Source organism: Oncorhynchus gorbuscha, linkage group LG05 (assembly GCF_021184085.1).
Source record: "Oncorhynchus gorbuscha isolate QuinsamMale2020 ecotype Even-year linkage group LG05, OgorEven_v1.0, whole genome shotgun sequence".
NCBI lineage: Eukaryota > Metazoa > Chordata > Actinopteri > Salmoniformes > Salmonidae > Oncorhynchus > Oncorhynchus gorbuscha.
Window position 1 is genome coordinate 70,287,897 of NC_060177.1, and position 26,439 is coordinate 70,314,335.

Sequence of the window (26,439 nt, forward strand, 5' to 3'; positions counted from 1 at the left end):
CCTTAGTCCCAACTAGCTAACCCCTGTAACATCCTATCCTTACTCCCAACTAGCTAACCCAGTAACAAGTATCTAACTCCTTTAACAACCTACCCCTATTCACAACTAGCTAACCTCTGTAACAACCTACCCATATTCACACCTAGCTAACTCCGGTCTCCCCTGGTTTATTTATTTGCACCAAAGAAAACAAGTGACAGACAACAACACAGATAAAAATATATATACATATAAAAATATAAAAAACGGTGTACCGGTATGGTTGGAAGCCCAAGGGCTTATATGAGAAACACACCACATTTTATTTTTTATATACAATACATAATTACAACACAACAAAAAAGACTAAATCTACTAATTATAAATACCCTTAATGCAACTAATCATTCCCATCTGTTCATTTCTAACTGCCAAAGAGAAGTAGAACATTGGAAAGTGGTCAGAAATAAAGTACAGTGCATTCGGAAAGTATTCAGACCCCTTGACTTTTCCACATTGTTACATTACAGTCTTATTCTAAAATGTATTCAATCGTTTTTTCCCCCTCATTAATCTACACACAATAACCCATAATGACAAAGCAAAAATAGGTTTCTAGAAATGTTGGCAAATTTACACAAATAAAAAAACAGGGTATATCACATTTAGATAAGAATTCAGACCCTTTACTTACGACTTTGTTGAAGCACCTTTGGCAGCGAGTACAGCCTCGAGTCTTCCTGGGTATGACGCTACAAGCTTCACATACCTGTATTTGGGGAGTTTCTCCCATTCTTCTCTGCAGATCCTCTCAAGCTCTGTCAGGTTGGATGGGGAGCGTCGCTGCACAGCTATTTTCAGGTCTCTCCAGAAATGTTAGATCGGGTTCAAGTCCAGGCTCTGGCTGGGACCACAAGGACATTGAGACTTGTCCCTGAAGCCCCTCCTGTGTTGTCTTGGGTGTATGCTTAGGGTCGTTGTCCTGTTGGAAGATTAATCTTCACCCCAGTTTGAGGTCCTAAGCACTATGGAGCAGGTTTTCATCAAGGATCTCTCAGCACTTTGCTCCGTTCATATTTTCCTCGATCCTGACTCGTCTCCCCGTCCCTGCCACTGAAAAACATCCCCACAGCATGATGCTGCCACCACCATGCTTCCAGGTTTCCTCAAGACGTGACGCTTGGCATTCAGGCCAAAGAGTTCAATCTTGGTTCCATCAGACCAGAGAATTTTGTTTCTCATGGTCTGCGAGTCCTTTAGGTGCCTTTTAGCAAACTTCAAGCGGGCTGCCATGTGGTTTTTACTGAGAAGTGCTTCCATCTGGCCACTCTACCATAAAAGCCTGATTGATGGAGTGCTGCAGAGGAACTCTTGAGAGCTGTCAGTGTGACCATCGGGTTCTTGGTTACCTCCCTGACCAAGGCCCTTCTTCCCGATTGCTCAGTTTGGCCGCACAGACAGCTCTAGGAAGAGTCTTGGTGTTCTTGGAAGAGTCTTGGTGTTCTTGGGGACCTTCAATGCTGCAGAAATGTTTTGGTACCCTTCCCCAGATCTATGCCTTGACACAATCCTGTCTCGGAGCTCTACAGACAATTCCTTCGACCTCATGGCTTGGTTTTTGCTCTGACATGAACTGTCAACAATGGGACCTTATAAAGACAAGTGTGTGCCTTTCCAAATCAAGTCCAATCAATTGAATTTACCACAGGTAGACTCCAATCAAGTTGTAGAAATATCTCAAGGATGATCAATGGAAACAGGATGCACCTGAGCTCAATTTCGAGTCTCATAGCAAAGGGTCTGAATACTTATGTAAACAACGTATTTCTGTTTTTTATTTGTAATAAATTGTCAAAAATTTATAAAAATCTGTTCGCTTTGTCATTATGGGGTATTTTGTGTAGATTGATGAGGAAAATGTTTTATTTAATCCATTTAAGAATAAGGCTGTAACGTAAACAAAAAGTCAAGGGGTCTGAATACATTCCGAATGCACTGTATACAGTATAAAGTATACCTCTATTAGCCACATTTTTCAAATATGTTGTAAAAAAATATAATCAATAAAGGTGGCAGAAGAACTGGTCACTCTTGTGGGCTTATAGATGAGGGGATACAGAAAGCTGGAGTATAAAGTATTCAAAAAGTCAGATGTCAGTGAGTGGTCCGCCACTTTTAAATACGTCTATGTTGTAATCACCCAATAGAAAAACATATTTTATCTTCACTATTAATCAAAATCAAGGTTGATGCAAGAATGAATATCAATGAAACTATCAATGTCAAAATCCGTGGCCGATAGATACATCCAATTACCACTTTTTTACCACCAAAAAATAAACAGGAGGGAATTTTGATAAAAAGATATTAAATGTCAATGTTATCAGATGTAAGTGTGAGATCCTCTCTTACAAAGAATTGACATTTTTTATGATCAAAAACGGACACTCCTCCAACTCAAGGTTCTACAGCGGTGAACAGCATTATAAGGAGACAAGGTTCAGTCTCGCACTGAAAGACAAGAATGAAAAGCAGCATATACTACAGCTTGTGAGGCTCACTATAATGCATCTCTGCCCTAGAGTCCAACTCCAAGCATCATCATCATCTGTTCAGAATATGCTGGTCCTAAAAGGAGAAGCCCTCCCTCCACAGTCAGAGGCTGACCCTTTAAACAGGAGTCTGTGACCAGGGTCAGGGCAACATGTCGGCTCAGTGGGGTGTGTCAATGTGATTGACTACCAAATCTCTCTCTCTCTCTCTCTCAGTAGCAGGAACATGAGCAGGAAACCACCCTCGTCTAGCTCCTCCGGAAAATAACAAATGAGTGGAGCTGCAATTACGAACGGAAGAGGGAGGGAGGGGGTGGGTACAGCAAGTCCCCTGTCCTTTCTTCTGATCGTGATAGACAGACAAAACAGAATGTTAAGGAGTTTGAAAATGAAAAGTAGTTTTAGTTCGTTGTCGTTGGTTCAGACTGGCTCTGGCCTAACATAAGAAGCAACAATGTTCTCAGCTGGGACAACAGGAAAAACCAGCTTATCAGACAGGGAGAGGAGAAATCCATTAACAGAAACATTCTATGTACTCTAATGTTTAGTTCCATTTAATTAGTTTGTTTAGTTTAGATTGAGTCACAGTTTACAGAGTTCCTTTAATTTCACAGTTCAAAGGACACCGCCTGATTTCCAGCAGAGTTTTCCTTGTTTAACTTTTCTTTAAGTGATAACAGTACATTTCAGTGCAATTCTACAGTGCAATTCTTCTTCTTCTGTTTAAGATAGAACTTTGTTGTCATTGAAGTTAATTTATTTGCCTTGACATATGGGATGGTTCAGTCACTGGCTGTGTACTATCTAAAGCACAGTATAGTCCTTGATCAGAATGATCTGAATGGACGGTGTGTTGACAGCACTGTAGGCTCTATGAGTCCTAGTAAATGAAAAGTCAATGATAACTTGAGACATAAAGAATGGAATACATCACAGTCTGGCAATGAATGTCTAAAACACATGTTTACACAGCATGCACACACGCACACACACACAAACACACACACGAGCAGTGAGTGAGCCCAGTATGTTCCCTGTTCTCGACCATCCCCTGCCTGACTCCAGCCGACGCCTCCTTGTCTTAGAATGTCAGACCTGGAATGTGGCTGCTGGAACATTTTCCTGCTAGCTCCCAAGCTCCGATAGTTTTAGAGGTATTGTTGAACTCACACAACGTAACATTTCACACTACCACCAAGAACAACAGATACAAAAAGCTGTTAAGGGCTATATGTTGTTGTTCTAATACCGGTTAGTTACGTTCTACTGAATTATCAGATCCTGGGAATTGAACCAGGTGAAGACAATGATGATAGCAATAATAATATTAGCTCTATATATGCTTTTAGGAAATAGCCTGTAGGAAATATAATGCCCATCTATGACCTTATTCCTGTACTACCAGTGATATTGAAAGTTGAGGCAGACAGTCATCACAAACAAAACCCAGTGTTGCCCAACTCAAACTGAGATCTGTCTATGATGTCATCCCTGCTTCTCTCTCTGATTGGGAAATAACATTAAGGGGATTCTATAAATGCCAAACGCTCTGCCAGCCATTTAAGTCCTAGACAGCCCTGTGTTCAGAGGGGAGAAAATGTCATATAGGACTTTATAAGGTTCAGTGGCAGTAATATGTATGTTGTAATGTAAGACGAGAGGGTAGGAAGGTACATTTATGGATGATTAAAAGGAAGAACTCTGTGGCCTCACACTCTAACACAGATGATGAAAATGAAATAGCAAGAGAGAGGAAGGAAGGAAAGAGAGAGAGAGAGAGAGAGAGAGAGAGAGAGAGAGAGAGAGAGAGAGAGAGAGAGAGAGAGAGAGAGAGAGAGAGAGAGAGAGAGACAGAGAGAATAAGCGAGAGAGAGAGAGATGGAGAGATAGAAAGAGGGGGAAGAGAGAGAGAGAATAAGAGAGACCGAGTGAGAAGAGGGAGAGATGGAGAGGGGAGATAGAGAGGGAGGGAGAGAGAGCAAGAGAGAGAGCAAGTGAGACTGAGGCAATTCCTAAGCCTGGCCGTCACACATGCTTAACCTTGCGCTAGCGCCTGGGCGATGCTGCTTGCATATCAATGATGGAGGAAATATCAGAGGATACAGGCCTACAAACTCCACTGCTGTAGAAGAGAGAGAGAGAGAGAGAGAGAGAGAGAGAGAGAGAGAGAGAGAGAGAGAGAGAGAGAGAGAGAGAGAGAGAGAGAGAGAGAGAGAGAGAGAGAGAGAGAGAGAACAGGAGCTCAGTAACAACAGCAGCATAGAGTATAGGGTGATTCCACGCCAGCGTGGCCGAAAGTAAATTTGGTATCTCAGATTGTTCTCGCATTACTCATATAAAAAATGTATTGGGAGGAAGGATTTTGAAGATGCATTTTACATTTTTTTCAAGTATCACAAACCATTTTTGAGAAATTCATAATAAAAGGTGGCCATTTTAGGCCCTTTTTAGACATATACATGCCTCCTGTAAGATCCTATGATATGTGAACCATACATGATACAGACAACATCTGGGTGTCATTATTCTCCTTATAGTGTTCTCTAAAATATGGAGTATGTCTAGATTCTGAAATACAATGTTTCAACATAAAAAATATGAATATCTCTAAAGTACCCTTTTTGATTTATACTGAACAAAAATATAACAATTTCAAAGATTTTACTTAGTTACAGTTCATAAACTCAGCAAAAAAAGAAACGTCCTCTCACTGTCAACTGTGTTTATTTTCATCAAACTTAACATGTGTAAATATTTGTATGAACATAACAATATTAAACAACTGAGAGATAAACTGAACAAGTTCCACAGGCATTTGACTAACAGAAATGGAATAATGTGTCCCTGAACAAAGAGGGGGTCAAAATCAAAAGTAACAGTCAGTATCTGGTGTGGCCACCAGCTGTACTGCACCAGATTAGCCAGTTCTTGATGTGAGATGTTACCCCACTCTTCCACCAAGGCACCTGCAAGTTCCCGGACATTTCTGGGGGGAATGGCCCTGACCCTCACCCTCCTATCCAACAGGTCCCAGACGTGCTCAATGGTATTGAGATCCGGGCTCTTCGCTGGCCATGGCAGAACCCTGACATACCTGTCTTGCAGGAAATCACACACAGAACGAGCAGTATGGCTGGTGGCATTGTAATGCTGGATGGTCATGTCAGGATGATCCTGCAGGAAGGGTGCCACATGAGTGAGGAGGATGTCTTCCCTGTAACGCACAGTGTTGAAATTGTCTGCAATGACAACAAGCTCAGTCCGGTGATGCTGTGACACACCGCCCCAGACCATGACGGACCCTCCACCTCGATCCCGCTAGAGCGTTACACCGAGTACAGGCCTCGGTGTAACTCTCATTCCTTCGACGATAAACGCAAATCCGACCATCACCGCTGGTGAGACAAAACCGCAAATCATCAGTGAAGAGCACTTTTTGCCAGTCCTATCTGGTCCAGCGATGGTGGATTTGTGCCCATAGGCAACGTTGTTGTCGGTGATGTCTGGTGAGGACCTGCCTTACAACAGGCCTACAAGCCCTCAGTCTAGCCTCTCTCAGCCTATTGCGGACAGTCTGAGCATTGATGGAGGGATTGTGTGTTCCTGGAGTAACTCGGGCAGCTGTTGTTGCCATCCTGTACCTGTCCCGCAGGTGTGATGTTTGGATGTACCGATCCTGTGCAGGTGTTGTTACACATGGTCTGCCACTGCGAGGACAATCAGCTGTCCGTCCTGTCTCCTTGTAGCGCTGTCTTAGACGTCTCCCAGTACGGACATTGCAATTTATTGCCCTGGCCACATCTGCAGTCCTCATGCCTCCTTGCAACATGCCTAAGGCATGATGAGCAGGGACCCTGGGTATCTTTCTTTTGGTGTTTCTCAGAGTCAGTATAAAGGCCTCTTTAGTGTCCTAAAATGTCATAACTGTGACCTTAATTGCCTACCGTCTGTAAGCTGTTAGTGTCTTAACGACCGTTCCACGGGTACATGTTCATTAATTGTTTATGGTTCATTGAACAAGCATAGGAAACAGTGTTTTAACCCTTTACAATTAAGATCTGTGAAGTTATTTGAATTTTTACAAATTATCTTTGAAAGACAGGGTCCTGAGAAAGGGAAGTTTCTTTTTTGGCTAAGTTTATAAGGAAATCAGTCAATTGAAATGAATTAATTAGGCCCTAATCTATGGATTTCACATGACTGGGCAGGGGTGCCTGGGAGAGACTAGCCCACAAAATAGCTTTATTACAGACAGAAATACTTTTCAGCACCCTGTCCCCCAACCCCGGTCCTGGGTTGGCGTGGTTACACATGGTCTAGATGTACTGCCAAATTCTCGAAAACAACATTGGCGGTAGCTTATGGTAGAGAAATGAACATTCAAATGGTGGACATTCCTGCAGTCAGTATGCCAATTGCACTCTCCCTCAAAACTTGAGACATCTGTGGCATTGTGTTGTGTGACAAAACTCAATTTTAAATTGGCCTTTTATTGTTGCACCCTTGACAATCACTGCTTATTATTATTTGACCCTGCTGGTCATCTATGAACATTTGAACATCTTGGCCATGTTTTGTTATAATCGCCACCCGGCCAGAAGATGCCTGGCCACCCCTCATAGCCTGGTTCCTCTCTAGGTTTCTTGCTAGGTTCTGGCCTTTCTAGAGAGTTTTTCCTAGCCACCATGCTTCTACACCTGCATTGCTTGCTGTTTTGGGGTTTTAGGCTGGGTTTCTGTACAGCACTCTGTGACATCAGTTGATGTAAAAAGGGCATTAAAAATACATTTGATCGATTGATTGTCCCCAGCACAAAGTGCACTTGTGTAAGGGTCATGCTGTTTAAAGAGCTTCTTGATATGCCACACTTGTAAGGTGGGTGAATTATCTTGGCAAAGGGAAAATGCATACTAACAGTGATGTAAAAAAAAATGTGCACATAATTTGAGAGAAATATGCTTTTTGTGCATATTGAAAATGTCTAAGATTTTTTTACATTATAGGTCATTAATCAATCACAGCCCTCCTGCATATTCATCAAATCACCAGCAGAGGGACTTCCGTTTGAATCCATTTTCCCATTCACAGTGTTGGTGGTGCTCATAACATTTATCATAACTTTAACAGTAGCAGAGAGCACACTCTGGAAATGTGATGTACTTGTAGAGCCTATTGTTTAAAACAATATGTCGGGAAAAAAAAAGGGTACTTTTGGGATATTAATAGTTTTAATGTTGAATAAATTAATGTGGAAAATGCTATTACAGAATGTAGTGGTACTCCATATTTTAGAGCTAACTATTAGGAGTATAGTGGCACCAAGGTGCTGCTACGCTGGTATGAAAGATCTGGGAGGCAGGTGCAGGAATGTGTAATAGAGTTTTTTATTTCTTACCCAAATTACGGTGTTCTGTGTAAAGGCACGGGAACGAAGATCAAACAAACACAAAACAAAACACAGGGTAGAAACCCAAAACAAAAGAGTGAGGAGTACCTTGAATAAATAACACATGTGCACAATGATTATCACACGGGACGAGACCCGTAATCATCTGCACAATCCACAATGGCACGAAAGCCAAAACACACAGCACAGGTACTCACACAGACCAACGGACATTGTAACAATAATGGACAGCACCATGGTGAACAAAGGGCACATATATACAAATACAATCAGTGGGAATAGGGGCCAGGTGTGCACAATGAAAGTTCCAGAGGGATCCGTGACATGTGTTGTCTGTATCATTTATGGTTCACGGATCATTGGGTCTTACATTGGGCATTACATCTCGCATGTACAGGTCTAAAAACAGCCTAAAATGGCCACTTTCACGATTTTCACCCCCAACAATTGTGTTACAAATGTCAAAAGCATAACAAACATCCTTCCTCCCAATGAAGTTTCTTTGTGAGAATCGGCAGAACAATATTTTCGGGCTATGCGGGCACACGCACATAATGCACACACAGCAACATTGAACATACTAGACAGACACTCGTACAACACCCAAAAATTGGACATGCTAAATAAGAAACACAATAGAAGAGACATGAAGATACAAGCTATCTAATTAAGAAGCATAAAAGCAAGATAAGCAAACAAGGTCAAATACGACAGACAACTGTGGGTTTCCCTGACTGATCTCTTGTTGTATGTGTGTTTTCCACTGCATTTACTTGTCGTCTGTTCTGGGGTTACAGGAAAAGCTGTGCGGGCACTCCATACCGTAGTTACTGGGAATTTAGTGTCACCGTGGGCAACACAAAACTTCCTGCCCATACCAGAGAGGATGAGAGAGTCTGAGAGAGGAGTTACCGGAGGCAGAGAGGAGGAGAGATGAGCTACCGGGGGCAGAGAGGAGGAGAGATTCAAAGAGAGGACTTTCGGGAGGCAGAAAGGAGGAGAGAGAGTCAGAGTGTGTCTAATTAAAATAGGTGTGTTCTGGGATGCCCCCGGGGTCCTGAGGGATGTGCTGGGTGATAAACTCAGTCATCCGTTCTCCATCTTTTGAACGGAGAGAATATCCTATGCCTTCTTATCCTTTCTTCTCCCTCCTACTTTCATACTATCTGATAGAGACAAAGGGCTTGTGTCATGTCCGGAGGACCACGAGATGTCCCGTGAGGATGCCTGATGTGATATGGGGTCTTCTTTGCCGAGTGAAACATTGCCTCCCTGTTCTGTCTGTTGATCAAGGCCTCACTCCCTGTTAGAGCTCAGTAAGACGCAGCTGCTTTGATAGTTGCTGTACATCTTTAGCAGGTAACACGATCGAAAGACAAGGAGGGTTCTCTACAGATAAAAGATGACTTTGGGAGACTGTACAGCAGACTACTAGTGTCATGTTGTCATCATTGATATTTGCAGAGGCTTTGTGGGCCATGTTTTTCTTTGACTTTGATTTTGTAATCCGAGATTGGCGCTAATCTGAGGGGCCGGTGGATTAAAACATTTAGACAATCATGGTTTTTATAGTCCCTCATATCTGTGTGTCTAAATTAGGCTTGGGCTCCAAATGTTCTTATCGTCATACAGTCCTTCTCTCGTCCTGGGATTTACGGTATTACCGGCATGTGTAACGGATGTGAAACGGCTAGCTTAGTTAGCGGTGCACGCTAAATAGCGTTTCAATCGGTTACATCACTTGCTCTGAGACCTTGAAGTAGTAGTTCCCCTTGCTCTGCAAGTGCCGCGGCTTTTGTGGAGCGATGGGTAACGAGGATCGTGGGTGACTGTTGTCGATGTGTGCAGAGGGTCCCTGGTTCGCGCCCGGGTATGGGCGAGGGGACGGACGTAAAGTTATTCTGTTACACATGGTACACAAAGGGTGCTAAAAACGTAAGAAAAAATAGTGTGCCGCTATCACGAGAATGCTAATAAAAGTTGCACAAAATAATAGTGAAATCACAGAGACGCTGTTAACTAAATGCTAACGAGCAAAAACGATCATAAACAAATTGCAAAGACAGGCAAATCCAGCTCAAAGTTATACAAGCATAGCTAGTAGCTACAGAATGTCATTTTCTGTGAGTGAGGACATTTACAAGCGAAAGTGAATAAGAGAAATTGTGCAAATGAACAAAGTTGTGATGCTGCTTTTCTGAACAACAGATGGGAGAATAACAGAGGAGAAAAAAATGCTAGTAGGAAGCACAGGGAAAAAATGGCAGCTGTACAGATAACTCATCCAGAGCTCTTTGAATTCTGTCAGAAAGCCATTATAAGTTATCTGACAGCAAACATTTAGTAACGAATGTAACTGCATGACCTGGTGTGCAGCACAACAGACTCTGATAGATATATAACGCTATGGATTGTCTATGGACACCTGCTGTCTCACGTTGTGCTATTTACAAACAAACACCTGACTGGCTCAACTGTTCTGGGGAACGGTAATGTAATGTAATGTAATGTAATGTAAAATAATAATGCAACAGGTGAAATGAAGAACGCAATCTGCTTTTTCTCCTAACGTATTGCACAAGTTGACTGCAGATATTAACTTTAAAAGTTTAAAAAACAATCCCTTGGCTTTTTCCAATTACCCCGGGATACAGTATACCGCCCAAGCCTAGTCTGAATGACAACAATATTGAGTAGGTGACAATTCTCTCTGTTGTCGTCAAGAGAGCAGATAAGCTATTAGCCCTACAATCATTACTGGTGTTGAACTGAACTGCCATGCATCAAGCCAGCCTGTCAGACAGATGGGGTTAGAACTAGAGTGGTTGAACCACGTGGGGAAGTTGTGTAGCCTAGGCAGACAGGAACTAAGACAGGCTTACCAGATGGACAGTTTATCAACAATATATTCTCAACTGACCTAGCAGAGGAGAGTTTAACTGGTGCTAAAGCCCTCAGGGTCTGTAGGGTCTTTCACTGATGTTTTTACATGAGTTCTGTCTGAACATTGGCCAGCAGAATCAGGTGTGGTCACTGCCCAGCGTAAGCGATCTATGAGTGGGAGATGTGTGTTAAGTGCTGGGGTCAGATGAGCAGCCATTGGAAAGCATCAGACCATGAGGTCCTCTAGGACACCAGCTACCCACACCTGACCCTCATCTGACCTCAAGCACACAGAGAATCCTGGGTGGTCCTTCTGTAGCTCAGTTGGTAGAGCATGGCGCTTGTAACGCCAGGGTAGTGGGTTCGATTCCCGGGACCACCCATACGTAGAATGTATGCACACATGACTGTAAGTCGCTTTGGATAAAAGCGTCTGCTAAATGGCATATATATATATATATATAGAATCGTTCTTCTCTTTATGCTTTTCTTTCTTCTCGCTTTTCTTTCTCATGGTCATTCACTCACTCATCTCTCTTTCCTTATTTTTCTTCCGTGCAAACTCACTCACCTGTCACTAGCCTAGTGGTTAAGAGTGTTGGGCCAGTAACCAAAAGTTTGCTGGTTTGAATCCCTGAATCAACTAGGTGAAAATGTGCCATTGAGCAAGGCACTTACCCTAGTTTCTCCTGTAAATCGTTCTGGATAAAAGCGTCTGCTGAATAACTAAAATGTAAACAATTCTTACATATACTCTCCAACTTAGACTAAGCACTCAGCATCTTTCAACTGATTTCAGTGTAAAACATGGATAGGTAGACTGATGTTTCAAGCACCTACATCTGGTGATGTTTCAGTGCAGTTCTGTCCTGTGACTTATTGTCAGAGACAGGTAAGTGGCAGCCAGCAGGAGACTACGTAGCTAAATCAGTATCTGACGTGCAGTATGGCCTACAGTAAGGATCCTCCAGGTACACTGAGCAGCTCCTGTGGCATATTGTGATGTTTCAGTGCAGTCTGTGGCAACCAGAAGAACTGGCTCTGTAAGAGAGAATAAACACTCCCAGCATGCACTGCTCCGCCTCAGTCAGGTGCGATGCTGTGTCGGCTGGTTCCTGCCAGGAGCAGGAGGTGTCTCACGTGCCTGTGTCTAAGCCAGGAGATGGTAAGAAACTGCGTGTGTGTGTGTGTGTGTGTGTGTGTGTGTGTGTGTGTGTGTGTGTGTGTGTGTGTGTGCGTGTGCGTGTGCGTGTGCGCGTGTGTGCGTGCGCGTGCGCGTGCGTGTGTGTGTAACAATGCGACAAGGTGAGGATTCAGAGACAGTGAGTAGCCTACATATTTACATAGCAGCGGGTAGTAGGGGTGCTGAGGGTGCTGCAGTACCCCGTGAAAAATCTGAATTAAAATAAAGTTTTAATAAACAAAAGTAGTCCTGTATTAGCAGACCGTTATAGAGCTAAAGCACATGCAAGAACAATTTTCCTGCAGCTATGCTTATTTATTTTATTTGTTTGCACGCTAGTCTGCAGAGGTTTTCAGATTAATGGAACAAGCACCGGTCTGATTCACCAAGCGAAACTTCAGTCACTCAGTCAAGCACAAAATAAGCTAAACAAGCAACATTAAGATAGCCAGCAAGCACGGATACGGCTTTAAGGACAGTTACATTTCAATCATAATTCTACATCATACAAGTGCCATGACGCTCTGATCAACAGCAGCTGAATTCCACCAAGGAAAACTCTTCCCTAGGCAAATTATACTAAGGGAAGGTAACAGTGTACCGAGGGAGGAGTGTTTCAATTGCATTCTTTTGTTTTCAAAGGAAGAATACTTGGTTTATAACCGGACAGACACCGGACAGGAGCAAACATATTCAAACTGAAACCTGTCGAATACTGACACCTAAACTAAAGACCTTGGTTTAAAAGCTGACAGTGTTTTATTATACTTGTATTTTATTTTGAATCCTGCGTCTCTGTTGGGCTAAATTGCTGTTGCTGTTGCGCTGCTATCTGTCCCGGAATCCTGCCAGATAAGCCGGGAGAGACGCGAAAGCCTGGCAGTTGCTGGCTCGGCGGTCTCAAATGGAGGTCGCTATTGAACATTTCCAACGTTGCAGGAGCTACGTTTACTGCTTTGTTCCGGGACATTGTGGACCGCGTTGACTTTCAATGTAGCAACTACTTGCTTGCGGAGGACTACAGGAGCGAAGTAGATACTCTTAGCAAGCAAGTAGCAAACCTACATAAGCTACTGGGGAACCCACGACCACCTACTTTTTCATTTTCTTCCACCCCAGTAGCCAGACGCCGCTCTGGTCTAGTGGAAGTTTTGCTGCCATGTCGGCTCTCCACAGCCGACTGGCCGATGTTAGAAAGGGTTCCATCCCCGAACGGCCTCCCCGTTCCCTGGAGAACGGATCTGATCTCGACCCAACCAACCTGCCATAGAGATACGTCACTCACTATGGAAAGCGAAGAAGGCGTCCTCTGGCAACGGGGGTTTCCATGGAGATGTTGAGCCCGGAACTGACACAGACCAGAAACAGCTTTGCCTCCATGGATCCAGAGGTTCCGGTGCCTTCGTCCATGGTGGCTTCCCAATCAACATCGGATCCGGAGGTACCTGCATCTTCATCCTCGACTTCATCCTCAGGTTCAGATCCTCGGAGCTCCCAGTCTCACCAGACCATGAGGCTGCCTGAGAGACCGGCCCATTCAACCACACCAGATGTTCTCATAGGCAGCTCTATGATGAGAAATATCTCGGTATCCAAGGCAAAAACCCTGTGCTACCCAGGAGCATGAGTACAGGACATAACAAGGCTGCTTCCGACTGTTCTACCACAGATGCCTGGAGCTGACACTGTCGTAGTCCATGTGGGGTCAAACGACATCAGGAGGGCTAGCTTGGAACATTTGAAAATGGATTTGAAAGAACTGACTTTAGCATTAAAAAAACAGCCAATCATTTCAGATCCAGTACCATCGTTGGGCCGCGGGTGTAAAAGATTCAGCAGACTGCTGGTATTACACATCTGGCTAAAAGACTACTGTAGCTCTGCTGGAGTCACTTTTATTTATAACTTTGACACCTTCTGGAAACAGAAGATACTCTACAGGAATGACGGAGTCCATCCAAATCATCTTGGCTCCTGGACTCTGTCCACGCATTTCAAAGCTGTGTTGAAGCAATGACTGGTAAATGATCCAAGACCAGCTCAGTTAATCCCTACCATTGTGACAATGAGTCGTCATAATGCTGCATCAAATGTGCATGATCTTAGGGGCATTGGCAAACACAATGTAAGTCATTTAATTTATGTACCCCTAATTGCACCGAATACATCTGTTTATCCTACAGCTATTGTAAGCAGTAATCATGAGCCTATAAACCAGTTACACTGTGAGCACTGAGGCGGTGTGCAATAGTAGGAAGGCCGCTTTATGCAGCTCACCCTGCACTATCAGCTCCAATGTAAATAACATGAGTAAGTGTACCTTGATAAGCTTCCCAGTAAAGCATTAAAAACAATCAAGCACCCCAGAAAAGTGCTAAAAATAGCCCATATTAACATATGTAGCCTAAGAAACAAGGTCCATGAAGTCAATAACTTGCTTGTAACAGATGAAATTCATATTCTGACTATCTCTGAAACTCACTTAGATAATACCTTTAATGATACAGTGGTAGCAATACATGGTTATAACATCTACCAAAAAGACAGAAATGCCAAAGGAGGCGGTGTTGCGGTCTATATTCAGAACCACATTCCTGTAAAGCTTAGAGGCAATCTAATTTTAAATAACTGTTGAAGTAATATGGCTACAGGTTCACCTGCATCACCTAATGCCCATTATTGTGGGAAGCAGCTATAGACCACCAAGTGCTAACAGTCAGTATCTGGATAATATGTGTGAAATGCTTGATAATGTATGTGATATCTGCTTTAAAGCAATATCCAAATCCATAGGATGTAGTGATCACAATATAATAGCCATATCTAGGGAAACCAAAGTTCCAAAGGCTGAGCCTAATATAGTGTATAAGAGGTCATACAAGAAGTTTTGTAGTGATTCATATGTTGATGATGTAAATAATATTTGCTGGTCTGTGGTGTGTAATGAGGAGCAACCAGACGCTGCTGGTCTGTGGTGTGTAATGAGGAGCAACCAGATGCTGCTGGTCTGTGGTGTGTAATGAGGAGCAACCAGACGCTGCTGGTCTGTGGTGTGTAATGAGGAGCAACCAGACGCTGCTGGTCTGTGGTGTGTAATGAGGAGCAACCAGACGCTGCTGGTCTGTGGTGTGTAATGAGGAGCAACCAAACGCTGCTGGTCTGTGGTGTGTAATGAGGAGCAACCAGACGCTGCTGGTCTGTGGTGTGTAATGAGGAGCAACCAGACGCTGCTGGTCTGTGGTGTGTAATGAGGAGCAACCAAACGCTGCTGGTCTGTGGTGTGTAATGAGGAGCAACCTGACGCTGCACTTGACGCATTTATGAAACTATTTATTCCAGTTACTAATAAGCACGCACCCATTTAAAAAATGACTGTAAAAACTGTTAAATCCCCTTGGATTGATGAGGAATTGAAAAATTGTATGGTTGAGAGGGATGAGGTAAAAGGTATGGCAAATTAAGTCTAGCAGCCCAACTGATTGACAAACGTACTGCAAATTAAGAAATAATGTGACTAAACTAAATAAAAAGACAAATAAACTACACAATGAAACAAAGATAAATTATATAAAGAATGATAGTAAAAAAGCTTTGTGGCACCTTAAATTATTATTATTATTTTTTAAGCCAGGGTAGTGGGTTCGATTCCCGGGACCACCCATACGTAGAATGTATGCACACATGACTGTAAGTCGCTTTGGATAAAAGCGTCTGCTAAATGGCATATATTATTATTATTATTATTTAAGCCAATTCGGCTCCTTCATTCATTGAATCAGATGGCTCAGTCATCACAAAGCCCATTGATATCGCAAACTACTTTAATTACTTTTTCATTGGCAAGATAAGCAAACTTAGGGATGACATGCCAGCAACAAACGCTGACACTACACAACCAAGTATATTAGACCAAATTATGAAAGACAAGAATTGTACATTTGAATTCCGTAAAGTCAGTGTGGAAGAGGTGAAAAAAGTATTGTTGTCTATCAACAATGACAAGCCACCGGGGTCTGATAATCTAGATGGAAAATTACAGAGGATAATAATAGGTTTCGCCACTCCTATTTGCCAAATCTTCAATTTAAGCCTACTAGAGAGTGTGTGCCCTCAGGCCTGGAGGGAAACTAAAGTAATTCCGCTACCCAAGAATAGTAAAGCCCCCTTACAGGCTCAAATAGCCGACCAATCAGCCTGCTACCAACCCTTATTAAACTTCTGGGAAAAAATGTGTTTGACCAGATACAATGCTATTTTACAGTAAACAAATTGACAACAGAATTTCAGCATGCTTATAGGGAAGGACACTCAACAAGCACAGCACTTACACAAATAACTGATGATTGTCTGAGAGAAATTGATGATCAAATTATTGTGGGGGCTGTCTTGATAGACTTCAGTGCAGCTTTTGACATTAATGATCATAGTCTGCTGCTGAAAAAACGTATGTGTTATGGCTTTACACCCCCTGCTATAATGTGGATAAAGAGTTACTTGTCTAACAGAACACAGAGGGTGTTCTTTAATGGAAGCCTATCAAATATAATCCACTTAATTAATTACTTAAAAATCATACAATGTGATTTTCTGGATTTTTGTTTTTGATTCCATCTCTCACTGTTGAAGTGTACCTATGATAAAAATTACAGACCTCTACATGCTTTGTAAGTAGGAAAACCTGCAAAATCGGCAGTGTATCAAATACTTGTTCTCCCCACTGTATGTGGTAGTGGTGGAGTCGGGGCCTGATGGCACACAGTGTGTTGTGAAATCTGTGAATGTATTGTAATGTTTTAAAATTGTATAAACTGTCTTAATTTTGTTGGACCCCAGGAAGAGTAGCTGCTGCTATGGCAGCAGCTAATGGGGATCCATAATAAATACAAATATAAATACAAACTTTTTCATACTGAACTGACGTGAAAATTTCAAGACATGTTGAAACTTTCTGAAACAGGCACTAAGAAGTGCACTTGACCCTGGTTTGTCCTCTCAGAACAGTTTTTGTACAGTTCAGTGGTGCTGTGCTGTCACTTGTCATTACATCAGGCATAGATAGAGGGGGGGAAGAGAGACAGATAGGGGGGGAGAGAGACTGAGAAAGAGAGAGAGAGGGGTGGAGAAAACCAGACCTTACTCCCACTTCATCTAGCATGACCCCAGTAGTGAGAACACAACATTCATCAAAGGTTCACAGCACAGAGACATGTAGGTGTATTAGACACACACCTTCACAGTGATACACATGCTACATCTGCTAGACACCAGGACCCTGTCTCTGTAGGGAGTCATTTGTAGGTCAATACTACAACACTGTAAATTAGACGTGTCAAACATATGGCCCACAGGCCGAAGGGGGTCCAATCTGGCCCACGGATGGTTTGAGTAAAAAATATATACAGTTGAAGTTGGAAGTTTACATACACTTAGGTTGGAGTCATTGAAACTCGTTTTTCAACCACTCCACACATTTCTTGTTAACAAACTATAGTTCCGGCAAGTCGGTTAGGACATCTACTTTGTGCATGACACAAGTCATTTTTCCAACAATTGTTTACAGAAATTATTTCACTGTATCACAATTCCAGTGGGTCAGAAGTTCACATACACTAAGTTGAATGTGCCTTTAAACAGCTTGGAAAATTCCAGAAAACTATGTCATGGCTTTATAAGCTTCTGATAGGCTAATTTACATAATTTGAGTCAATTGGAGGTGTACCTGTGGATGTATTTCAAGGCCTACCTTCAAACTCAGTGCCTATTTGCTTGACATCATGGGAAAATCAAAATAAATCAGCCAAGACCTCAGATTTTTTTTTGTTGACCTCGACAAGTCTGGTTCCTTCTTCGGGAGCAATTTCCAAACGCCTGAAGTATCACATTCATCTGTACAAACAATAGTACGCAAGTATAAACACCATGGAACCACGCAGGCATCATATCGCTCAGGAATGAAACACGTTCTGTCTCCTAGAAATGAACCTACTTTGGTGCAAAAAGTGCAAATCAATCCCAGAACAACAGCAAAGGACCTTGTGAACATGCTGGAGGAAACAGGTACAAAAGTATCTATATCCACAGTAAAACGAGCCCTATATCGACATAACCTGAAAGGCCGCTCAGCAAGGAAGAAGCCACTGCTCCAAAACCGGCATAAAAAAAAGCCAGACTACGGTGTTGCAACTGCACATCGGGACAAAGATTGTACTTTTTGGAAAAATGACCTCTGATCTGATGAAACAAAAATAGAACTGTTTGGGAATAATGACCATTGTTATGTTTGGAGGAAAAGGGGGATGCTTGCAAGCCGAAGAACACCATCCCAACCATGAAGCACATGGGTGGCAGCATCATGTTGTAGGGGTGCTTTGCTGCAGGAAGGACTGGTGCACTTCACATAATAGATGGCATCATGAGGCAGGAGATTTATGTGGATATATTGAAGCAACATCTCAAGACATCAGTCAGGAAGTTAAAGCTTGGTCGCAAATGGGTCTTCCAAATGAACATTGACCCCAAGCATACTTTCAAAGTTGTGGCAAAATGGCTTAAGGACAACAAAGTCACGGTATTGGAGTGGCCATCACAAAGCCCTGACCTCAATCCTATAGAAAACTGAAAAAGTGCATGCCAGCAAGGAGGCCTACAAACCTGATTCAGTTACACCAGCTCTGTCAGGAGGAATGGGCCAAAATTCACCCAACTTATTATGGGAAGCTTGTGGAAGGCTACCTGAAACATTTGACCCAAGTTAAACAATTTAAAGGCAATGCTACCAAATACTAATTGAGTGTATGTAAACTTTGACACACTGGGAATGTGAGGAAAGAAATAAAAGCAGAAATAAATCATTCTCTCTACTATTATTCTGACATTTCACATTCTTGAAATAATGAGGTGATCCTAACTGACCAAAAACAGGGAATTTTTACTCTGAATAAATGTCAGGAATTGTGAAAAACTGAGTTTAAATGTATTTGGCTAAGGTGTATGTAAACTTCTGACTTCAACTGTATATATTAATGGATACATTTATTTTCCAATATTCATGCAGTTTCTTGACTGTCCAGCTCTCTAATAATTACTGTACCAAATTCTAAATAAGGTGACTAGAGGACTAGGAAATATAACACATTTTCAGTGCGGCCTTCCGGACATCATTGAAGACCGAATGCGGCCCCCGGGGGAAAATGAGTTCAACACCCCTGCTGTAAACTAATGAGCCAGTAAATTCCCCCAGTCCCTCGCTCTCTCTCTTCCTGCATCTGTTGCTCTCTATTTCTCTCTCCCTCTGATTCCTGCTGTGTAGCAAAAATGAGAAACAACTGAAGAGAAGACGGTACTGAACTGTGTGTCAGATACAGCGACACCCCACTGATCAGTAGGACTGTGTGCTACAAAACATGCAATTCCCTCTCTTCTGTCCTTTCTTCTTCTCATCCTCTCTTATCCTCTTTATTCTCCTCTTTTACAGTTCTCCCTTGTCCTATATCTCTTCTTCACATGATACTTTCTTTCCATGTTAAGTTCTGTTCGTAGTTCGAACAGGTAAACAAACCATTTCCAAGATGTAAGAAATCTGTATGCATTTTTCACAAGAACACGTATTTCACCCTTATATTTAACACATGTATGTGTGTGTACAGTAGTTTAATGAGGTCCCAGGAGGGCTAGGCTGTACTGTACCATAGGTAAACCATGGACAATCATACATCTAGTACGATTCAGACTAGCTTACCAACACACACAATTTATCAACAACTTTGTCTTGTCCAGGCCTATCTAGAGGAAGCCCTATGAGGAATCTCTCTCTCTCTCTCTCTCTCTCTCTCTCTCTCTCTCTCTCTCTCTCTCTCTCTCTCTCTCTCTCTCTCTCTCTCTCTCTCTCTCTCTCTCTCTCTCAATGACAAGGTAAGGCAGAGATAGAGCTACGGGGTACAGTGCCATCCATCCCTTTGTGTTGTTGCTGACCGCTCTCAGGATTCCTCAATGAAACCTGGGACTCTGCGGATGTGTCTGGACATCCTACTGCAGACAGAAATGAATGAATGAATGGTATTGAAGTGAGAAATAGTCTACTGCTATGAACTTTGGTGGGTTAATCTTATCAGACGAAACAGACTGTTTTCATCCGGGACCAACATAACCGATGGCTACTTTCCCTGAGAACCTGTAACACGACGGTGACTTCCAGAGCAGGTGTGAACATTCTGAGCACTGTAGGCTAACTATTACTGTTCTATAGACTAGCCTCCGAAATATAATGTAGGCTAACTATTACTGTTCTATAGACTAGCCTCCGAAATATACTGTAGGCTAACTATTACTGTTCTATAGACTAGCCTGAAATATACTGTAGGCTAACTATTACTGTTCTATGACTTCGAAATATACTGTAGGCTAACTATTACTGTTCTATAGACTAGCCTCCGAAATATAATGTAGGCTAACTATTACTGTTCTATAGACTACTGTAGGCTAACTATTACTGTTCTATAGACTAGCTGTAGGCTAACTATTACTGTTCTATAGACTAGCCTCCGAAATATACTGTAGGCTAACTATTACTGTTCTATAGACTAGCCTCCGAAATATAATGTAGGCTAACTATTACTGTTCTATAGACTAGCCTCCGAAATATACTGTAGGCTAACTATTACTGTTCTATAGACTAGCCTCCGAAATATACTGTAGGCTAACTATTACTGTTCTATAGACTAGCCTCCGAAATATACTGTAGGCTAACTATTACTGTTCTATAGACTAGGAAATATACTAGGCTAACTATTACTGTTCTATAGACTAGCCTCCGAAATATACTGTAGGCTAACTATTACTGTTCTATAGACTAGCCTCCTAAATATACTGTAGGCTAACTATTACTGTTCTATAGACTAGCCTCCGAAATATACTGTAGGCTAACTATTACTGTTCTATAGACTAGCCTCCGAAATATACTGTAGGCTAACTATTACTGTTCTATAGACTAGCCTCCGAAATATACTGTAGGCTAACTATTACTGTTCTATAGACTAGCCTCCGAAATATATTTCATTTACCCACATTTTTGGCAATCATGTATTAGCCCAAAATTAAACCATTAACATAAATTAATGAAATAATGTGTAGAATAGGCTACATGTGCATCTCTCTCACACACCTCTCCCTTACACATACACACACGCAGGCACACAAGCCCAGATGTTGGTGATTAGCAGTTTCAAGCTTTCAGTCACTGTCGTTACAGGCTTAAGCCGTCAAAACTAAGAAAGTCTTCAAACATATCTAAGACAATTCAGAAGAATAAAAAAGTGTGGAAAAGTGTGGGGTCAGTTGCAAACACAGGCACATATTGCACATATTTTTTCCACTAATTGGTCTTTTGACCAATCACATCATATATTTTCAGAGCTGATCTGATTAGTGAAAAAAACAATTAGTGGAAAAAGTTCAGAATTGGGCTGCCTGTGTAAACACAGCCTTATATACAGGTGTAAGATCTTAATTTGATCACCATCTTGCATGAGAAGATCCCTGCAATTATAGTGTATTTGAGGTTTAAAAATGCTTCTGAAGTTTGTCATTTCCACATTGAAATTTCAGACTTGATTTTCACTTACGACAAATGTAACAACCCCTACAAAAATTCCCATGAAGTATAATCAACATAATTCAAATGTCCTGTTAATTAATGCAGGATTATTTTCCTACTAGAGCAAACTGGCTCACATTAAACTACATTTCCAACATGGCGTTTATGGACACTTAGAAGAAAGCCTAGAATAGACCTACATGAATGCGTTGGTATAAGAGTGTGTCCGGTGTTTTCGTGAAGCAGAATATTACATAACTTATGCGACAACAACACTGTAGACCTCACCAAGTTCTCCTGTCTGTCTCGCAGGAAATGTGTTTGTCTTTAGACACGTCTTTGTGATCACTCAACGGAGACATTCCTCAGACATTATTCGGAGGCTACTGTAGGTCTTTGAAATTATATATATTTTTGCCTTAGTGACAGTAGACAAGCCACCGGGCACCAGCGACAACGAGATAACTATTTGTTCAACTAAAGAACACAACGGTTTCAACGTGCATGCATTATAACCCAGTAGCATATTAGTGATATGTTTTCCTAAAATGTACAAAAGCTTATTGTTTAACCAACTTGACCAGTAGGGTGCACTATGCAAGTAAAATGTTTGGTAATGGTAATGATAGCCTAATAATAATGATTACAGATACCGGCTGCACATTATGCTGGCTATTGGACAGACTTCTGTGTCCAGTGTGTCGGATACTGCGTGTTGCGAAGTAGCATGCAATGGGTTGATGGAACTAACAACGATAGTATTGCCTGCTTGTCAACCTAATGCAAAGATAACTTCCAGTGACAACAATATGCACGACGTGGGCATGAAAGCGTGCGTAAAGCTCCACTGAACATGACAAACCGTAGGCTATTCTTTACAACTCCTACCTCTACAGCCAGTAACCTATAATGTTTTTGCATAGCCAAGGCTGAACTGACAAACTGTAGAACGATAAGCATTGGTGTCAAAAGATGTGCCTCTAAGAAACCATGTACGTCGGCAAGCATCATGCATATATTCTATTTCACCATGTTCTATTGTAATCAATTTATCAAGAAATGTACATGGTCAACTTTTAAAGCCTGACAATACGCCTAGCAAAGCACCATCCATGACTCTTCTGAGTCTTGCAATGTCTCTCTTCTACGATAGCAGCTTCTTGTGTGACTGCCCCGGACGCTCATGAACTTTCCCCATTGCCGCGGTCCCCCCCTCTCCCCCTCCCACATGAATAAAACTTACTTTTCTCTGGCTTGGCTGTCGGACGGCACGTTGTTACTCTTGCCTTTGGCGTACATGCTTGCAGAGAGCTCCGATTGTCACGCACCTGTCAACCCATCACAACCTCCCTGGGTACAGCCCCGTCACCATGGTGACACAAGCAGCGTCGCTTACCATTGGCTGTCCCGGTATTTGAGCACGCCCATTTTCTGTGATAACCGCCAGTGACTGACAGTTGGCTAGCCACGCCCTTCCAAATACCCCCATCTCTTTCTCTGCCTCTCTCACTCTCTCTCTCTCTTTGCTTCTCTCTCCTCCTGCCTGCCTTGGCTGTGTGTGTGTTGGAAAGGTGCTGCCTGGCTCTCCCTGGCTCACACACATGAACATTTACACACAGAGAAGCACAAACTCAGGCACCCTTACACACACACACACACACGCACGCACGCACGCACGCACGCACGCACGCACGCACGCACACACACACACACACACACACACACACACACACACACACACACACACACACACACACACACACACACACACACACACACACAGAGAGAAGAACTCAAGCATGCACACTCTCTCTCTCTCTCTCTCTCTCTCTCGCTCTCGCTCTCGCTCTCTTTCTCATACACACTCTACACACACACACAAACATACAGACACACACACACACATCCACACTCCCTCCCTCCATTCTCCTCCCTCAGTGCAAGGGGGGGATTTGAAACCGTCCAAATAGGATTTTAAACAACTGGCTGTTCCTTTTATAGACAATCACACCCTCTACCGACGCACAGACAGCGCATTGCGCAAACAACCCTCACAAATATGAGCTGGAATTATGGGTCTATTACATAGCCAATGTTGAACTTGAGAATGGGTGTAGAATGGGAAGAGAGGGGCAAACACAGGGTCAGTGGTTAGAGATAGACAACATTCTGTCCTGCTGTTGTATCCCCTCCTCATGGAGAAAAGCATGTGTGAGCCAAACAATGTCAGACTAACAATGAAATGCATTATTCTCTCAATAGCTGAATAATTTGAATAATCCAACTTGGTCGGCTACTCATCTCATGTCTGTGTTGTTTTCAGTTCAATCCATGAAAGGCAATAGCACAGATCACTGCACATTCTCAGATGCTTCAAGTCGACACCTTGTGAATTATTGTAACTGGGAGCAACAGAAGTGGTGTGAAAAGAAACGATCCCAGACGTATTTGTTTCATATGTCCCCTCTCATCAATGGAGTTGCGTAATACACATATTACTATCTCTATCTGGGATTTAGACAGCACGGATCCTACTGTAGAGGCTCTAAAGTCAAATGAGCTATCCGGTCTGAAACCTATGTATTGTAGTATGTAGCCTATATACCTTGGAAGAGATGAAACGCTAAGTCATGCTGACCGCAAGCTGACATCCAGGGTTCACTTCACTGTCATGGTGAAATTATTATAAACCCACTGAGAGACAGAGATGGCTTTCGATTCAATGCCTCTGCAAATTTGGACCTAGTACTGTACTGTACATAACTGAAAAATATGAAGTGCTGCATCCCAATGGGTAGACTCTGGAGAAGGACTCCTCCTCTTGTGTTTGTGTGTGAGTATGTGTGTGTGTGCACCTGTATCTGTACCTTTGTGTTTGTGTGTATGAATGTGTGTTATCAAGGGCACAGCACAGGGCAGCAGTGTTTACCCTTATGTAATGCTCCAGCGATGTGACCCAGTTGGAATGGATGCACACTGTCTGACTCTATCTGTCTTCTCTCTGCACCCTCTCTCTCTCTCTCTCTCTTTCTTTCTGCACCCCTCTCTCTCTCCCCTCTCTCTCTCTCTCTCTCTCTCTCTCTCTCTCTCTCTCTCTCTCTCTCTCTCTCTCTCTCTCTCACTCTCTTTCTCTCTTTCTCTGCACCCTCTCTCTCGCTCTCTCTGTACCCCTCTCTCTCTCTCCTCTCTCCTCTCCCCTCTCTCTCGCTCTCCTATCTTCTCCCCTCTCTCTCTCTCTGTACCCCTCTCTCTCTCTCCTCTCTCCTCTCCCCTCTCTCTCGCTCTCCTCTCTTCTCCCCTCTCTCTCTCTCTGTATGCTCCCCTCTCTCTCTCTCTCTCTCTCTCTCTCTCTCTCTCTCTCTCTCTCTCTCTCTCTCTCTCTCTCTCTCTCTCTCTCTCTCTCTCCCCCTCTCCCTCCCTCCCTCCCTCTCTGTATCTAGTGAACCTCATCCCCCAGGAGAGAGACAGTGGTTCTATTTCAGACTAGCAGAACTTTCAGTTTTGGGATGAGCCCCTTGGGGGCCCATCGCCATGACAACGAATCACAGGCGACAACAGTGTGTTTGAGAAGATAGAGAGGAGGATAGGAGGCGTTAGGGAAAAGGAGAAGGGGAGTGTTGAGTTCATATTATATAAAGACGTATTTGGAGAATAGACAGCAATAGTTCACAATATTTAAGGCATGAGTAAAGGGTATGCTTGTGCCAATGGTAAAGCACTTATGGGCATTTTCATGTACCAACAAGCACCAACATGTGAAGTTCATAGGAGCATGTAAACTTGGGTGTCAAATGAAAGCTGAGTCTATATTTTTGAGAAATTAAGGAATATATACATTTTTCAAGAATAATGTATATATACAATAATGTTGAAGTAAAGCCCCCTTCCAACTAATATCAACACTAACAGTATTTTGTTATTTTACCTTCTATAAGTTTAAGAAACATTTCCTTGTGCCAAAAACCCACATATCTTGAAGATATTTTCTAATTTCTCTCCCTCAAGAGGAGGGAGGATAATGAAACTACACAGAAGTAACATTAAACATAGACCTAACAATTAGTTATAGTGTTTGTTTATTCATTATTAAGTGATTAAAACTCGTAATTCTCTTACCAAATCGGTACCGGAATTACTGCAATACACTTTACCCCTACCTACATGTACAAATGACCTCGACTAACTCGACTAACCTGTACCCCTGCACATTGACTCGGTACTGGTAGCATTTGTATATAGCCTCATTATTGTTATTTTATTGTGTGACTTTTCTTTTCTTTTTTTCACTTTAGTTATTTAGTAAATATTTTCTTAAACCTGTTTTCTTAAAACTGCATTGTTGTTTAAGGGCTTGTAAGGCAGCATTTCAAAGTAAGGTCTACCTGTTGTATTCGGCGCATGAGACAAATAAAATTTGATTCGATTTTTGATTTGAATTGTCTACAATGGGAAATAGTAGTAGTCACAAACCACAGTTAGGTCACCTGCTGCTGTCCTTCCCACAATTAGCATACTGTTATGTTCAGCTCATAACTTTTTTAAATCTTTCTGTCATCTGGTGGTCAAAGCAAGACTGTGAAAACAGTCTGGACCACCCCTCACTCTCCCTCTCTCTCTCTGCCTCTCTCTCTCCAGTTGATGTCACCTCTCCCAGCTCTTACTGACACCTACCATGATACCTACCACCTACCCTCTTTCCATTTACCGTAGCCAGCATCATCACCCACTGAGCACTGCACGACTCCAGACGGCCATGGCCGTTGAAACGTTGTTGAAATTCAGTCAGTCCGCCCTTGTCGGAACAAATCTGAACCAAGCATAGACGTCTGTTTCACAAGTTCAG

The 26,439-nt window shown here is 42.5% G+C and overlaps 1 protein-coding gene across 1 annotated transcript in view; it reads right to left on the reverse strand.

Annotated features, from left to right (window-relative positions):
* LOC124036432 (single-stranded DNA-binding protein 2) overlaps window positions 1–23,237 on the reverse strand; it is a 144,626-nt gene extending 121,389 nt beyond the window's left edge. Inside the window, exon 1 of the mRNA XM_046351017.1 lies at window positions 22,840–23,237. Within this exon, the coding sequence (XP_046206973.1) occupies window positions 22,840–22,895 (56 nt within the window). The 5' untranslated portion in view covers window positions 22,896–23,237. The remainder of the gene's footprint in view (window positions 1–22,839) is intronic.
* Window positions 23,238–26,439: the final 3,202 nt, after the last annotated feature.